This window comes from Trematomus bernacchii, unplaced genomic scaffold (genome assembly GCF_902827165.1).
Source record: "Trematomus bernacchii unplaced genomic scaffold, fTreBer1.1, whole genome shotgun sequence".
NCBI lineage: Eukaryota > Metazoa > Chordata > Actinopteri > Perciformes > Nototheniidae > Trematomus > Trematomus bernacchii.
In genome coordinates, this window is record NW_022987567.1 from 3,481,112 (window position 1) to 3,498,429 (window position 17,318).

Genomic DNA, 17,318 nt, shown 5'->3' on the forward strand with positions numbered 1-17,318 from the left:
GCCTGTTAAATGGCTCATTATACCATAAAAGCAGTCCGCAATGAAAGATTGACTTTGACAAATCATAAAACCATGTCAGACTCGTGCACTCATGACCTCTTGTGGGTGAAATTAGTCTAAAATGTTATCAAATTAAAAAACAACCCAGGGAAGTAATCGCTGTTTAGTTATTCCAATAACATGCACTGCGGGGAACTGTTGGAATGCCAAGTCCTTTCCCTACAGTATGTAATGAAATTATAAAGCTTTCATAAGTTAATACTGAGCAGTACAAGTAAATAGGACATTGTTTATGATGACAGTGGCATGAAGAAATAAAGGAGAATCTTTCAAATATATTTAAAAAAAACGGTTAAACAAATAATTACGATTTATCCAGCATATATATTTTCCAGAACTACTAAAAAGATTGACAAATCCTAATGTAATTGTGTCAATAATGCAACCTGCAAAATAAACTGCATTAAAAAGTACAACAACTCCATTTAGATGTTAACCATCATTTGGACAGAATTTCATTTGTCGAATAATTTGATTTACGACCAAATAATCTTGAGCCAACAATAGGTTATGTTTTTTTTAATTCAGCTGACACAATTCTTTGAATGAGCTGATGAGGGGATCACACAAGACAAATGTCCAGCATGTCATTTTGAATATCTAAAAATGATAATTTGTACAAAACAAGGTTACAATGATCAGTCTCAGCCAGCTAAGGCAATCATATGAAATGATAAGACAAATCAAAATATAAAAAGAATACACCAGGCCAGAATTGCATACAAAGCGTACATTTCTTACTTTCTTACTATAAGCACTTGCACTTATCAGCCTTGTGAAGAATTTGCAAACCCTCTAAATATCTACAGCTGATCATTTGGTATAAGCATGTTTTGTTTCGTTTCTGCAGAGCTGCTGTTTTGGTTGAGACGTTGAGACCACAAACTCCCTGAGATCTCACGCAAATGAATCCTCTTCAGCCTGCAAACCGTGCACACCCCTCATCACTCACTGCTGACACTCTGTAGGACACAAACACGGAATCCTGATGCTGCAGAGAAGATACAAAGCTTGCTTCTTTTCTCTGGATCCAAGCACTTTCCAGATGGATTGAGGCACAAATGCAGGTCAACAGCAATTACTCAATGCTAAGTGGTGGTGATAGGCACAAAGTAGCTCTGCAGGACACGGCTACTGCACTTGGCAAACGTATGCACAATCTTTACAGTACATTGAAATACATTACAGTATTGTTTGGCGTGGAAATAAGTTGATGTGTCAGGACTGGCTGCTAAACTTTGGTCTTTAGTTTACATGAGAATACCAGAGATAAGCAATCTCCAAAGTACACTTGAATTCAACATTTCTCTTGTTCAAACAACAATAATCTAAACCCGTTGTAGAGTGTGACCGTCTACAAAATATGAATAAGGCAACAGCTACATTTGTATTTCATAGACCTTAAACTGGGGAACATGGTTGCTTGAAAATCAATCTGAATGTACAATATTTCATAGTGAAATATTGTGTCACTAATCTCTCATCTTTGTTATTGGTTAAAATGGTAAAAATGCTGATTAGCCACATTTTTTGCCTTTTTTCTTGAAGACAAATTGTGCAGGAGTTCACACACAGTTCAAGAATAGCATGATGTTTTTTTGTTAATGGCAGAACCAACTCAATGTTGGTTTTGGTCTTTTCACAGATTTTTCCTTTAACCTTTCTTTAGTCTTCTTTTAATGCCAAACTACAAACCTAAAGAAACTCACGATAGCAACAGCAGCTTTAGTTCCCATGTGTGTACTGTATCATTAATGTATCATACCTGAGACGTAAAAAGTAAAACCATACAATAACATGAAACTGTTAAAACTATCTTGTGCATTTTACAAAATGAGGAAAGTTGGTGCATCCTAAGCTAGTCTGCATAAGATCATGTGATTGTTTTAGGGATTAAAGAAATAATCTTTCAGATAAAAAGTGATCAGCACCTTGATAAAAGTCACCCATCTGAGGTCACTCACAGTACCACAGTAGGGTTTTACTGGCCTGGTCACTGGCCAATGGGACCACAGTAGCTGTGTTCCCATGCAGAACACATTGTTACAGCTTTTATATACACAATGGGCCGGCTATGACAGAGACCCAAAAATACATAACAAAAATCAAACAGAGAAAATAAACAATTGTATATAAAGGATAAGAAAATACATACATTTTTAAATTATTCAATACAAGATAAACGTCTCTGTAAACAAACTTGACTTCTCCGTGGAAAGAAAGCCTGAGGACGCTTGTGTCCTCTCAAATTCATGAATACGGAGTCACTCAAATTGAGAGTTCGAATCCCCAAAAACAAGAGGAAAGGGAGGGACATCTTCAGGAATGGGAAGAGATGTTCCGGTTGTCCTCTAGGTGTCCATTACTGAACGGGTTAGTGTCCTAGCCCTTGGTGTTCTAGGACTGCATTGATTTTTTAGCACCTTTAGCTGAAACACACAGGTCCCACAGTGAAGCTGAACTGATGTGTCGAGTTGCCGCCACCCATCAGTGCTACGTCTCTCAGAGGAAGCAGCTGGAGGTCCTCAAACTCAAACACAGACTCCCGAGTGACAGAAACGCTCTCCTCTCCAGGCTGAGACACAGGGGGCAGAAGACATCATTATCATAATTACATTTCCTGTGAACCCTAACATTTTTATGTGTCAAGACTTTTGGTATTTTGTTTGATTTCAACTAACCATTATTTTGTATTTCATAGCTTTCTCTTAGATTTAAATAATTGTAAAAATCCCGTAACATACCACGCAGTCTTTAACTGCTCCAACAAAACTCTGCTTCCTGCTGTCAGTGAGGAACTTGATGTCTTGGTCCACGGGGCCCAGTTTGTGTCCTGGGTGGCAGGAGAAGGTCAGATTCTGGAGCGCAGTGCTGCTGTGCAACCTCAGGAAACGCATCTGCACCACATTAGCTCCTGGATAGTAAAACTAGTGAGAAATAACAACAATTTCATGGATTATCAATACAGGCTGGTACGGAAGAACAGTAACAATGATTTAAAGGTAAAAACAATCATTAAGAGAATGGAAATTACAAAACGTCATTCGTCAAATAATCAATTGTGTGACAGAAAACAATAACAACTGAAAAAGCTTCAAAACCTCCTTCAGATAGAAACCTTGTAATTGCAAAGGGTTAAATGGCCCTGTATTTGCACTGGTAAGCAAACAGCACCTTTGTGCTTCCATGTGTATTTGCAAGTATTTAAATAAGATAGCCACACAGAGTCACAGTCAAATTACAGTGTCACATATATAAGAAACAGAAGCAAATGTATTGCCTGCTATCAGACTGTGAAATTAAATCCCAAAACTCAGTCTCTCTCTCATGTTTAAATGTTGCCTGAAGTTTGGAGTTTTTTTATCAGAATCAGAATAACTTTATTCGTCCCAAAGAGGGGAAATGTACAATTGCTATTCTTCTGCCTATTGCATGATAAGCACAAAGGCAACATTTTTGTTTCTTACACGGATATTTGGCAGAAGAAATAGTTTAAATTGACCTCAGCTAGTGATGAGCATCAGATGGTGCTATCCGCTGACACAATCCATTCTATGTGATTTTGCCCATTAATCTGTTAATCATATGTCAGTGTTTTTTAGATGTTGTGTATTTCTATTGACCTTAAGGTTCAAAAGCACCACTAAACAAATACATATTAAGTTTTGGTTGTATCTTTCTCTCACCTGAAAGCCCTGCTCCAGCCTGCTGAGCCACTGAAAGGATCCTTCTTCAGAGAATTCTTCCATCCAGGCTTTCATGGGCAACTGCAGGCGGAGAAAAGAAGGCAAACGTGCCGATCTGAATTCAGGTCCTGCTTCCATTTAAGAGACTCGTGAAGGTCAACAGTGTTCAGAAAGCTCCGGATTAGCATGCAGCTCAAGCATGAAGCAGAGGTAAATTGTCTAGCTTGGTGGGCGATGCATTCACTTCATGCCTATTTGAGACCAATCCATATTATTATTTGGTTGAGTGAGTCACATTTTTATGTAGTATTGACTGTGATAGAGGTGAGAGAGGTGATTTGTGTAGACTGCGGTAAAGAAAGGGACGATAACAACCAGAATAGTAACGTCTGTGAACCTCCTGAAGGAACAAGAGTGGAGGCAAACATGAAAGAGTGGATCCCATTGAAAATAGAAAGGAAGGGTTAAAAAAGAGAATGCTTTTTACAGTCTGTTCACTTTCGTGTTAAAAAGACGCAATGCATTGTTTCGTTATATGCTAGAATCATTAAGTTACCTGAGGTGTAACACTTTATTTTCTGTTTTCTTATAACAAACATTGATGTTTTTAATCCTATCAAATGTATGTATTGGAACGGTTGGAGGGGAATTAATCACAATTATGTAAATCGTGTAGCAAATCCTAAAAAACTGAAAGGTGTAAGAAATGGTGTGTGTGTTTGTGGCAGACCATGAATATTGGGAATGAAGTCAGTGAATCAAACAATATTAAAAACGTGCTTATACGGTATAAATCATGTCGAAACTACCAACAAATGTTTTAAATTGGAAACATTTGGATTTTACTTTCAGGTGACACATGTGTAGACCCCACTGTAGGAAGTGGGGTCTGACTGACACTTTGTCAAATTGAAATTCAGGAGGTACAACAGGGCTAAGTGAAGTTAGCGGTCACGCCATTGATCCAGAGGTGCAATTTCCTGCAGCCTGTCTCAGCTGATGTGTTTCTACCTGAGAGTCTCGGGGGTGGAGGCAGGTCTGTTTGGATGTGGAGGAGAAGCTGCAGTAGGCCAGCAGAGCGTCCGCTGGGCTGCCCTGGTTCGGGTCAATGTAATACATTCCTGCAGAGAAAGGTTAGTGGAGCTCAATGAGATCTGCAGGGAGGAAACGGATGCTGACAGAAAGGCCTGAGCGCACTGGGAGCAGAATAACTCCAATGTCCTTATGTATAAAGAAATAGCATTTTCTATACAATTTTGTAAACTAAAAGAGAAACTTATATACAAAAATGTATTAAAAAAAGTCTGCATATTTAACAGGATTAGCACGGATAAGATATAAACAAAATGAAAAATAGGAATTTAAATAGTGATATTTACATGTGCAATAAGAGAAGCCAAGGCAGGGGTGTAATGGCTTTTTATTATTGCTATTGATTTGACTAGCAACTGCAGATTACACTAGAGATACATTAGATCCTTCACTTCTGATATGTATTGAACATCTGAAGAATAAGGTATGAATTATTCATAACATATGGATAGAAATACCATCCAAAATGTGTTGCATTAAAGCTTATATTCTTTAGTGTGTTTTGATGACACCAGTATTAACATGTACATTTAACCATTTTAAACAAAAATAAATGTAATTTTCCTGTACTCCCTTTGCTGTACTCCCATTTTTGTGTATATATTTCATTTTCTTTAAAACATTTTTTTAACATTTTTACAATAAATACATGTAATATTAATATTGTTGTGCCTGTTTTACAACCGTATTCTTCTTACTCACCATTTGTACACCAAAGCAAAATCCTTGTATGTGTAAACCTAATCTGCAATAAAACCTGATTCTGTGTCTGATTCTGTAATAACTGTTATCTCAGTGTTTGTGGGACTGACCGCTGCTGTAGTCGGGGTGACAAAGCCACAGCTCCAGGCAGGTGGAGGCTGGGTGCTCCTTGCTGCCGTCGGGGGGGTCCAGCAGCAGCCGGAGCTCCAGCTGCAGAGAGTCCAGCAGAGTCTGGAGCAGAGAGTAGTTGGGCTTATCGGACACGTACATCAGATCCTGGACATGGGAAGAGCACAGCAGAAACAAACGGTCAATTACACTGCAAACCGTTGCTGTCTTAAGATGCTCTCATGAGAATTATGTTTATATTGTAACCGTTAATACTAGAAAATGGACAATAGACATGAATCACTTGCCCTGAGTTGAGTCAGCGTCATGTTCAGTGACTGTCCGGGAGGTCCAGGGATCCCAGGTGGACCCTTTCACACAAAGGAAAGATGCACATATAAGTATACTACAAAAATAGTATAGAGAAAAGATTCATTAAATAGTGTTTTCTGATACAATATACACTGACATAGATCCATAGAGTAATGGTATCATGAGGTAAAAGCTGTTTGTTTTCTGAGCTGTTCTTTAAAATGTTTTGGAAATGTGGTGTTAAATTAGAAAGAACGTATGAAAAGCACAGGTTAAAATACTTTTGTTGGCAACAGAACTGCGTTAGCAACATTAGCTGACATGCTAAACTTATGTCTTGCTCTTGCTTAATGTTTGGCTGTGTTAGCAAAGTTGTAGACGGGTCATTTTTGACTGTGAGTAAGTAATAATATTTAAAAATGCATGTGTAACGTCATGGCTGATTATATCTATGACAGCGGTGTACAAGTTAATTTCACTCTGTACTGTAGTGCTGTAATAACGGACCATAAACGACTGCTTTATGCTTATGTTCGCTAAAATCAAGTTTAAACCAAGCAAACGGTGAGACGGCTAAGAACTATTTACACGACTCTAATCTCATATGTTATTGATCAGATGTATAGACATTGTATACATTTGAGATGTAAACTTACCGGGAGCCCCCTCCTGCCGGACAGACCGGGGAAACCTGGGTAGCCTTTCAAACCCTGCAGGGAGAAGAGCATGTCAAAACACAACCCTGCACTGTTCTACAGGGCAATACCACACCACTAACTATACAACACATTCAACTGGAAATACAGACTCCTGTAATGGTAAATGCCTTTATATGCTGACTATGACCGCAAAGTGTGACAGTTTTATGATTATATGTGCCATCAAAGTGAACCAGTATGACGTTAAATCCACCACGACTTTCAGCGCTTCAGATAAATGTGTATTAGAACTGATGTGAAATAGATCTGACATGAAGTGAGTGCTTGAGTTGATCATATCATACCTTCAATCCAAACATACCCTGCACCAGAGGAGAGAACAGCAGAATAAGAGTGCATTAGTATCATTTTTACACAGGGAAGTGCATTTATGGACAAATTGCTCTCCAGTGCTTTTATTTGCTGCATTATGAACCCATCAGCCACGGCTTCACAGATTTGATAATCTAACTCAATGGGTTTATTCCCCTCTATGACACATGGGGCTGAACACAATCACACTGTGCTGGGGAACTGAATGAATCCAAAGACTGGCAGCATGCTGAAGAAAAGAGTATTTGCCCCCAGTTCTTATAAAACAATTTCCATCACACGTTCCACTTTTGAGCCTACTCCATTTTCAGGCAATCTGGTAAAAGTGACAAAGTGACAGATGAACTGCTCGAATGTAAAGTAAGATATTTAGGGAGAAAATAGGTACAAAACACCTAGCCTGAATCAACTTTACGCGTCTTCAGTTATATCCAAAAGAAAAGGCAACAACATAAACTGAAAAAATAGTTATAAACATAATTGAAGAGGGATATAAAAACCAGAAACAAAAGGAAAGCAAAAAACATACAATTGGTTAAATATTAATTTAAAATGTGGGAACTGTATTCAAATATTTAAGATGTCACGCTAAATACTTATATATAACTTACAGGCAGTCCTGGCATCCCTGTCGTACCCCTCGGTCCTGGTGGGCCAATATTTCCCTGAAGGAGAGAGGGGGAGGAGCGCATTGTCAAAGTTGGACATCACAAAAATATATTCAAACAAGTGAAGCTTCAAAAGACAAGAGAAAACATAATGAGATAAGACACACATCTATGATCTTAATTTGTTATACCTGATCTCCCTTCACAGCAGGTGGACCAGGCACTCCGACAAAACCACGAATACCCTGAGAAAAAGAAAAGAAAGGATCATTGTAACGCAGTTGAAAAAATACTCAATACTTCTCCTGTACTGTTTTGTTTAACACACATTTTATGGCTATTGCGAGCTGCTTTGCCACCACAACTCCATACATGTACCGCCAGGCATTATAATATAGTTGTTTTGCAGACATGATGTTGGTATCTCCGTATGAACACATTAAACATCTTACCTTCATGCCATCAGCTCCAGGTGGTCCAGACAGTCCCATGTCTCCTTTCTCTCCCTGAGGACACAAACAACAAAGTCAAGCCTCTACAATTACTGCTGATCAGCAAATTAAAATCAAAGCACACTGTGCTAAAAGAAAACGGTTCTGACAGAGCCTGAACTGAGCCCAGGGGGCCAAACCATCTGATGAGTCTGAGTACAACAACAGCTCAGTATTAACCATATTTTCATTAATGCCATCCTTCCATTATAGACAGGGGTGCACATAAGGTAGGCATGCGCGGCAACAATCTGAAATGCGTACCGTCACTTGTGTCACAAAGCACATTTGCGTACCGACGTACTTGTGAACCCCCCCCCCGTTGACAATCGCGAAGCGCTGTACTCCACCCCCCCCATTGTCAATCGCGAAGCGCTTGACTCCACTAGCACCCCCCCCCCCCGTTGGTAGTCAATCGCGAAGCGCTGTACTCCACTAGCACCCCCCCCCCGTTGACAATCGCGAAGCGCTGTACTCCACTTCCACCCCCTCCCCCCCGTTGGCAATCGCCAGAAGTTGGAGTACCAAACACTGACTCCAGGTACCTCACTGAGAAAGTTGTGTGCACCCCTGATTATAGAGGAAACTGCACTTTGAATATTGCTATGATGAGCCAGATGTACAGTCCAGCTGTTGTTACCCTCTCCTGTGGGGGAAGTGAATGTATTTATTTATCACTGTATTTATTGGGCATGAAAGTGCCTTTTTTTCGAAGGTGATGGATTTTTCTATGTGGAGAGGAAACGATATGTCTTACATAGAATGTGTTCTTCTTTACGCATACATTTTTTTTTAACAGTATTTGTTTGTATCTATTTTCTCATAAGGCTTATCCTGAATTGAAATCACCCAGTGCTTATTGGACATTTACATAAAAACACAGATAGATGAATAATAAACATAGAAATGTTACTTCAAACAAAATGTAAAAAAACATGATAAAAAAGTGATTCTTTATTTTAAAATTGTATTTTTGAAAATGTATGTTTATAGTTGTAGCTAACGAGAAACCTTCAGAGGCAAATTATCGAACAAAATTATATGTTTTTACTTTAATCATTATAAAATACATAATCTTCTTAAAATATGCTAAATCAGATCAAATCCAGTTAAGCTTGCTCTTGAAAGTGAAGATTTACCTCTTTCCCCTTTTCACCTTGCTCTCCCAGATCTCCACGTAAACCCAGGATTCCCTTGTTGACAAAAATAAAAAAAACATATCAAGTTGGTATCAATCCACTGAATGATAGAGAGCTGTTTCATTTCAAAATCATTTATTTAAAAAACCCCTTTCTCTCCAAAGCAGGACAGATTGTTAAAAAGACAGTTTCAAAGCTAATTTGATAGATAGCCTTCTATGAAAGACAGATGATAAGTAAATAAATAAATGGACTTACGATGAGCCCCGGCCACCCAGAGAGGCCGAACAGCCCTGTGTCTCCCTTTTGGCCCTGAAAGACAAAAACATGGTTCATTCGTTGTAATTAAATCAGACGAGCACAAAGCCTGAGGCCTGGTTGTTTTTGTATCCCACCTTGTGTCCTCTCTCTCCTCTGGTCCCTCTGACTCCGGCCTTACCCCGTTTCCCCTGTGGACAAGATCCCAATGTTTTTAAATGAGGCAACAGAAAGCAAGAGCAGACACTCACGGAACAACCTCATGTTTTATGTATGAATCTGTTCATGCAGTATCGGTCAGACTGGCTGCTTCTGCCTATTTCCTTTTTCATCCCGTGCACACACACCACACTATCTGTATGAAAAAGTCCTGTTTACGACACTACAACAAGGTGTTTTATCACAAAGTAGGAGAAAGTATAAGGAAGTCCAGAATATATTGACCTTTTTGAATTCATGTGGATCAACTTAGCAACATGTTTAACATTGTTTAGAAAAGCATTTTTATCGCTAATTGTTTACAAGACTGGAACAAAGAGAGCTTACCCTCCTTCCAACATGACCCGTCCTCCCTGGCGATCCAGTCTTGCCATCGTTTCCCTGTAGTGGTCAAACACAAAATAAATGGTGAAAAAGCTAATCAGTAACTTTTTCACAATTTCAAACTGGACTTTTAGCACTTGTATTGTTATATTGCAAATTAAAAAAAGCTGATTTTATAATGTGAATAAAAGAGCATAAAGACAAGTGTTTTCTTCTATTCTTCTTCTTTGCTGTCATAAATGCCATTTTGGTTAAATGTGGGCTTCTTGTATAGAATGGAACTGCTGGCGAAAAACTATATCCCCCCAAAATAGTTCAAATGCATGTATCAGGAGGGGACAGGCTTTATAGAAAAAGCTTGACATTTTGAAACATGCTTATGTGCTTTCTTGCAGAGAGTCGGATGATTAGATGGATACCACTATGATAGGATAGATATGAAGGCAGGACACGTGGAAACTTCTGATCTTAGACAACACCAGGGTAGCCGTTTCCTCTCACGTTCCAGTCCTAATGCTAAGCTAATGTGAGCCTGTTGGCTGCTGGCTTTATATTCAACAGACAAACATGAGTGGTATGGATCATACAATGTAACCATCAGTAAGAAAGGAAATGAGTGTTATTCCCCAAAAAATTAAACTATTGTTTGGCTAAGTGGTCTAATGAAGCACAATAACATATTTTTACTATAATTCCAGCTAGATGTGTTGGAAACTAGACGGTATAAAACGTCAAATGACATATTAAAATGTATGAAAACTTTGTACAACAATATGAGGCTCTTACCTTCTCCCCTGCCATGCCGTGTTGGCCCTCGGCTCCTTGTCTTCCATTCACTCCCTGCAAAAGAGGAATATTTAGTTTGGTTCTCCATCAGACAGAAAGAACAAACACACACTTGTTTTGAATAATTTATAACGGCCAAACAAATGCCATAATTATAAACCAGCTGCTGAAGGCAGAGTATGATTTCATCATCTAAAGTGTGTCTGTGTTGCAGACATCCGCACACTTACAGGAGACCCTGTGGGACCCGGGGCACCGTGGGGTCCAATTTCTCCAGGAGGCCCCTGAAAGATGGTAGGAAGAGGAACAAATAGCATAAATAGAGTTTGTTAGGGGGGGGGGAAATGCAATCATCAGCAATGAAAGTTCACATGAGACAAAGTTTAGTTTTCACCTCTAATCCGGGCAGACCAGGAGGACCTTGGATTCCTGGCAGACCTTCCTCACCCTGCACAGGTAAACATTATTGAGCTTGTTTAATGGATGTTTACACATACTGAATATGTATGTTATTCATCAAAGTATTTGTTAATAAGATGTAGCAGCATGCAGACATGCATTCTGGCTTTATAAGTAGAGAGATAAAACATGAAAGCCTCACTAACCTGTTCCCCTTGTTGTCCTGGGGCTCCTGGCTCTCCCTTCAGTCCCTGTGGCCCCACTTCCCCTTTCGCCCCGAGGTCTCCGTGAGGGCCAACTTTTCCTACTGGACCCTGCCATGCAGACATTAAAGATCATTGTTAGAATTACTACATTTTGGCCATTTTGTACAATGTGCAAATGTTTACTTCATGGTTAGATGCTTAATGACTGGGCTTAACTAAGAAGTATTTCAGTTTGATGTAAAAGTATGCAGACATCAAATACTGCACCACTTCAAGCATCTGCCATCTATCCCAAAACAACAACAAGACAATATTTCTGGCTGCACCTAAGATGTGGACCAACTGACAGACCAAAATGTCCGTCCCTGGAGACATGCTGCATGACTATAGATGGACCACACACTATGATAGCCATTCAAACTTAAATTGCACTTTAATTTCTCTCTAAATCACTAAAGTTTGGTCCTCCCCTGACACTTAATTCCCCTAATTACTGATCTGTACTATAAAAGATCAAAGGATGTTTAAAAACTGTGGCCTCTATTAGCGGCTACGCTGTAACAGAGCTAGGGACAGTATTAAAGACAACCAATGCAGGGCAATCTGCACGACAAGAGAGCATAACATACAGAATGACATTTATTTTGTCATTTGGAAAACTTTAGAGGCAGATGGAATATTTTTGGTGCTACTCGAGGATACTCACAGGTGGTCCCTGCCCCCCTGCGTCTCCTCTGACACCACGAGCACCTCTCGGCCCCTGTGTGCGGACAGACAAACAGAGAGCAAATGGATGGCTTTCCTCTCACAGCTGCACTGTACATCATGTTGTGCAAAATCCTAAATGGTATCAGAGATTACCTGAGGCCCCCCTGACCCCGGAGGTCCTGTCATTCCCTCAGGCCCAGAATCCCCCTGGAGAGATGGGAGGAAATCTTTGAGCTCCATTGCTTTGACATTTACTCTGCATCAGGTGTGATAAAACGTTTCCCTTATAGAACCAGAACTGGCCAAAATGTTTACATTGTTTAGAAATGCAAATTGTGTGTGTGGGAGAGAAACTCCCTCTGGAGAGAACTTTGCGATTTTTGCCTTTGCAGATCATTAACATGCACACAAAACTATGTAAGAAAACTACTTTAAGATGCAAAATGGTACTAAAATCCAAAGATCCCTAATTGACTGGTCATGATTCAGTATTAAAGGGAAGTAACGAAATGAGAGCTAAGCGAACAGAGAGCTAGAGAGAGGATGTGCTCAGAGAAGAAAGATGTTGGCTCTTACCTTCTGGCCCTGAGGTCCATCTAGCCCCGGGGGTCCCTGAGAGCCTAGTATTCCCTAAAATGAGCACAGACACACCACCACATGAATGTAAGTGTGTGCAGAGCAGGTGAAAACCAAACTAATCTGTCAGGAGGATCAATAAATGTCAATCATAGCTGTGGCAGTTCAATAAAGGTTAACTTAAAGGCCACCCTGAGCGGCATCTCATCAACAGAGTCAATACTTCCTGGAAACAAGCTCACCTGTAACCCCGGCAGACCTGCAGGCCCCACTTCTCCCATCAGCCCCGGCTCGCCCTGTCAGGAGGACCACATCAGGGATAACCATTAATCTGATATGTTTTGAGTTATGTCCTAAACCAAGCTATTGATTATTGGTGAAAGACCTAACAGAGACAAAGCCAAAGAGTGATACAGAATAAAAGTGTGGAAATTCATCTTAGTAATATTCAGTTACTATTTTTTAAGACTATCTAGAACCATCTGAGTGAAACAAAGAGTCCTGAATTATTTCAGCAACCATCAAATCCACTCTAAAGCGCTGTTAGTTGTTATTATGTTTTACCTGCTTGTAAAAAGAATCGCCATTCAAAACCAATAATCCCCTTTTGGAAGCGACTTTAAAATGCTCCATATATCCTTTTTTGGTCCATTTGTTAGTCTGTATGCTGGTACACTGTTTTTTGTGTGTACAAGCTGACCCTTTGGGGATTAATAAAGTAGTTTTGAATGGCCATTTGGATTTTGGATATCAAATAATTGTGAGTGGAGCTGATCATATGTTTTACCTATTGCCATAAATACAGAAAATAACTGGACTGAATGATTATCCTTAAATAAATACAACCATGAGTTCTTAAAGGAACACTGCTTAATATAAGTCCATCCCAATACCACTAATACAAACATTTGGGATGTAAGGATTATGTAGTGTTATTACAATATTAAAAACAAATTAAGCATTGTCCCAATATTGTGCTCACCATGAGTCCAATGTGGCCCTTCTCCCCCTTTGGCCCCCTTTGGCCATTTTCACCGAGGTCTCCCCAGGGGCCTTCTCGACCCGACAGTCCTATAGGACCCACTCCACCCTGCCGACAATAACAGTCTGATCAGAAACGGCATACATCATTCTCAGTCAAACCAACACAACCCTCTTCCTTCTTAGAGACGTGCACAATAGAAAACAATGTTCACCAGTTTGAACAAACCAAAGTGAAGTGAATGTACCTTCTCCCCTTTTGGTCCAGGATCTCCAGGTTCCCCAGGATGCCCGATATCACCCTGAGGAGGAGGATAAAACATGGGTCTGGAGTTCAGTAACTTTCACTTTTCACTTAAATTAAGGCAAGGAGATTGATACCAAAGGATTCTTTTTGTTTTTGCTGATTATAGTTTTTGAAAAGGTTCTGACTTGATCTGACAATTAAGCGTTATTGTCGTCACTACTTTCACAGCCTCAAAGTAAAAGACAGAAATAGCCCGTAGCATTGTTAAAATGTGTAAAACCATCCGAGTTAAACAACGAGCCCTGAATTATTTCTGCAACCATCAAATCCACTCAAAAGCGCCAACCATCAGAGTGTTGTTATGTTTTACCTGCCTGTAAAACAAATCGCCATTCATAATCTTTTTTTTTCTTTTTGTCAGCAGTAATACTACTACCATGATTACCGAGCATTAAAATAAATACCTTTTCTTTGCAGCATCCATTTAAGTTCATGAACAAAGGCAAGTGAGAAAAATGACTTCCCAACTTGGCAAATAGGACCTTCCAAGGAGCACTTGATCAAGCATTACCCTGTTGGTTTTTTCTTTTACAACATTTTACATTGAGTGAGGACTCTCTAAAAATACCTTACTACTTCAAAAAACAATTACTAGTAGGACGGTTCTGGACTACACACAGTAAATGTTTCAAAAAGCCCATCTTAGTGTTGTGTAATCAACATTTGAATTCTCTCATAGGAATCTGAGTTAAGCACTGCCAGCATCACATTATCAGCAAAATCTAATTTCACGGTTTATGCAACAGAGATGCTGAACTTTTATTTCTATAAGTGTTTCACGAGACAACTTAAATAGAAATCCTGTCTGACGTTAATCATTAATGCTAACGAGGAAATAAAAAACAACAAACACATCTGTTCACCATAACATAGTTTGGACTGTGAGGCTGTAAAGTTAACAGCGTGATGTTATGAGCTCATCATTTACAGTATGAGACAGCAGTTGAACATGTGTGTGTGTAAAAAGCAGATACATGCACCTACCTCTTTACCCTCAGGTCCAGACGGGCCCTGTAAGCCTTTTAGGCCCTCAAGTCCTGTCTCTCCTGGAGGGCCCGGAGGACCAAGATTCCCACAAGAGCCATGATCCCCCTGTCAAACATGGCAACATAAGTAGACTGGAAACAGATGAAGTGTCTGACTGCAGGCTTTAAAATGCTAGCTGGACGTCAGGGAGTTGAATTCCCTCAAACCCAAAGCGGCAGACTGTTCAACATTAAACAAAGTCAACTCTTTCATTCTTGGTGTTTGAGGTATGAGCAATCAATGATGAAAAGACTCAGAAAGGATGCTGCAGTGATCACTGACCTGGTCTCCTTTCCGTCCAGTTGGGCCTTCATTTCCTGTTTGGCCAGGGAGACCCTGATGAATCAGAAGTTAAAACATTCATCAACCAACAATTCAAATGTGCTCTGGTGTCCTTGAATAATGGAGATGTAACGGCTGGTGGTGTTTGAACCAAGAGCAATGTGTTAAATACAGTTGTGGATTCTTTTTGTAAACATTTCATTAATAATGAATGTTCTCAGTTTTAGTCTATTACAATACAATTATTTTATTCTCTGCTAAACATTAAAAGCCATTTCTAAAAGCTCTAAGGACACAGCATTCACTTGTAAGAGTAAGGCTGGATGCCATCAGTACATCTACAATCTTATTTATGCAGAATGTAAAGTGTTTTATACGCTGTGGTCTTTGTACCTTCTATCTTTGCCGTCCGAGTCAGCAGCAGATCATTAGATTTAACTTTAACCAAAAACATATGCAAACTAAATCAGCTTATTGTTTGTTCTAAACATTAAAACGTGTGCACTTACAGCACATGGCATACTCTTCAATGTGTTTCCATTTTAGAAACAGTTGGAAGTGCAAGAAAAAGTAAGGCATGAGAAGAAATCAATTACTTTGAAATTGAATGCACGAACACATCTCTACTTCACCATTGAACTAAACAAACCTGCAGTCCATCCTGTCCGGGGGGGCCAGCATCACCGAGCAAGCCAGGTAGACCCTGCAGGTATCAGCATCAGTATTAGTAACTGAATACAAAACATTCATTAAAGACTCATAACTCATGATTCTTATGAACTGTAGTTTACCGTATTTCCTATTTCCCCTGCTGCTCCTAATAAGCCATCAGCACCCTGTGGCCCCTGAGGAAATTAAACACACAAGGGGGTTAAAAACCTTTTGATGTTGAGACTCATCAACCAGGTAGTCAGACATTTTAATGAACATATTAGTGGACTCTCATATTTCCAGACTTTAAAAAAAATCTGTACTGTTTAAATAAAAGCAGTATGATGCTAGGTACCCACTCACTGGGATTCCTGCTGGCCCCTGTGGCCCCAGAGGTCCTAGAGGCCCTTGGCTTCCTCTAGGTCCAGGTTTTCCAGCTGCCCCATCAACACCTTGGATACCTGGAGGGCCCTAGAATATAGATTTTATATCACTTACTGTAGGTCAAAATCATGTAATGCAAGCTTAGGTTTCTCAGTGTGTCATTGCTATGTGCGATTTATCAATAACATTATGTCAAATGTGACTCAATTCAATCAATAGAGCATTTCAAAAGGGCAATTGGCAGATGTTTTATGAGACGCATGTCAGCACACATGTGAACAAATAGACACAAACACAGCCAGGCTTACAAAATGGTAAATTAGTTTTCTAACAATCAGAATAACAGCTAGATATGTGAAGTTTAAATCATTAAATGTGAGCGATGCTGTACATTATCTGCATCACTGACTACGTTACGTTCACAAAATGTATTCAGTTATATTTATTCAATATTCATACCAACCGCCTTCTCTGCACTTCAAGTTAGTAATTACCAGATCAGAAAAGACAAGAAAAGATGGTGTCCTGTGTACTGTTTAACTTACAGGTGGGCCCGGTATCCCTTTGGATCCTTCATCTCCAGGCCGACCCTGTGAGAAACAACAACAACGTGCTCAAGTCACTGGATGATAAGAAAACAGAAATGGAAAATCCACAGTCTGATGGTTATGAGAGTTTCCCAGTGGATTCATTCGTTCTGTTAGACTGGATCTCAGCAGTGAATATACACTATTCTAATGGATGAATCTAATCTAGAGCTTTAAACTCTGTCTGTTTGGTTCTTATTCCCAATGGACTGGAGCTAAACATTCCCCAAAACCAGCAATAAGTAAACTCCTATCATGTTGTTTGAGAAGCGTCCACTGCTCCAAACTTTTTTCCGTTTTTCCACAATTAATAGCTCTTATCTATAAACCTATATGGCATGAGATTGGTCACTTAGCTTTTTTTGAGCATTAGAGGAGATACTTTGTCATAATGT

At 39.6% G+C, this 17,318-nt stretch overlaps 1 protein-coding gene across 1 annotated transcript in view; it reads right to left on the bottom strand.

Moving 5' to 3' along the window:
• Nucleotides 1-572: 572 nt before the first annotated feature.
• si:ch211-196i2.1 (collagen alpha-1(I) chain) overlaps nt 573-17,318 on the bottom strand; it is an 88,071-nt gene continuing 71,325 nt past the window's right edge. Inside the window, exons 38-68 of the mRNA XM_034125656.1 lie at nt 16,882-16,926; nt 16,316-16,423; nt 16,093-16,146; nt 15,951-16,004; nt 15,302-15,355; nt 14,978-15,085; nt 13,935-13,988; nt 13,688-13,795; nt 12,948-13,001; nt 12,706-12,759; nt 12,283-12,336; nt 12,128-12,181; nt 11,422-11,529; nt 11,211-11,264; nt 11,047-11,100; nt 10,817-10,870; nt 10,034-10,087; nt 9,625-9,678; nt 9,488-9,541; nt 9,230-9,283; nt 8,052-8,105; nt 7,791-7,844; nt 7,603-7,656; nt 6,964-6,981; nt 6,617-6,670; nt 5,957-6,019; nt 5,651-5,816; nt 4,758-4,867; nt 3,747-3,827; nt 2,805-2,987; nt 573-2,635 (exon numbers count right to left, since the gene is read on the bottom strand). Coding sequence (XP_033981547.1) covers nt 2,486-2,635; nt 2,805-2,987; nt 3,747-3,827; nt 4,758-4,867; nt 5,651-5,816; nt 5,957-6,019; nt 6,617-6,670; nt 6,964-6,981; nt 7,603-7,656; nt 7,791-7,844; nt 8,052-8,105; nt 9,230-9,283; nt 9,488-9,541; nt 9,625-9,678; nt 10,034-10,087; nt 10,817-10,870; nt 11,047-11,100; nt 11,211-11,264; nt 11,422-11,529; nt 12,128-12,181; nt 12,283-12,336; nt 12,706-12,759; nt 12,948-13,001; nt 13,688-13,795; nt 13,935-13,988; nt 14,978-15,085; nt 15,302-15,355; nt 15,951-16,004; nt 16,093-16,146; nt 16,316-16,423; nt 16,882-16,926 — 2,274 coding nt within the window. The 3' untranslated portion in view covers nt 573-2,485. The remainder of the gene's footprint in view (nt 2,636-2,804; nt 2,988-3,746; nt 3,828-4,757; nt 4,868-5,650; nt 5,817-5,956; nt 6,020-6,616; nt 6,671-6,963; nt 6,982-7,602; nt 7,657-7,790; nt 7,845-8,051; nt 8,106-9,229; nt 9,284-9,487; nt 9,542-9,624; nt 9,679-10,033; nt 10,088-10,816; nt 10,871-11,046; nt 11,101-11,210; nt 11,265-11,421; nt 11,530-12,127; nt 12,182-12,282; nt 12,337-12,705; nt 12,760-12,947; nt 13,002-13,687; nt 13,796-13,934; nt 13,989-14,977; nt 15,086-15,301; nt 15,356-15,950; nt 16,005-16,092; nt 16,147-16,315; nt 16,424-16,881; nt 16,927-17,318) is intronic.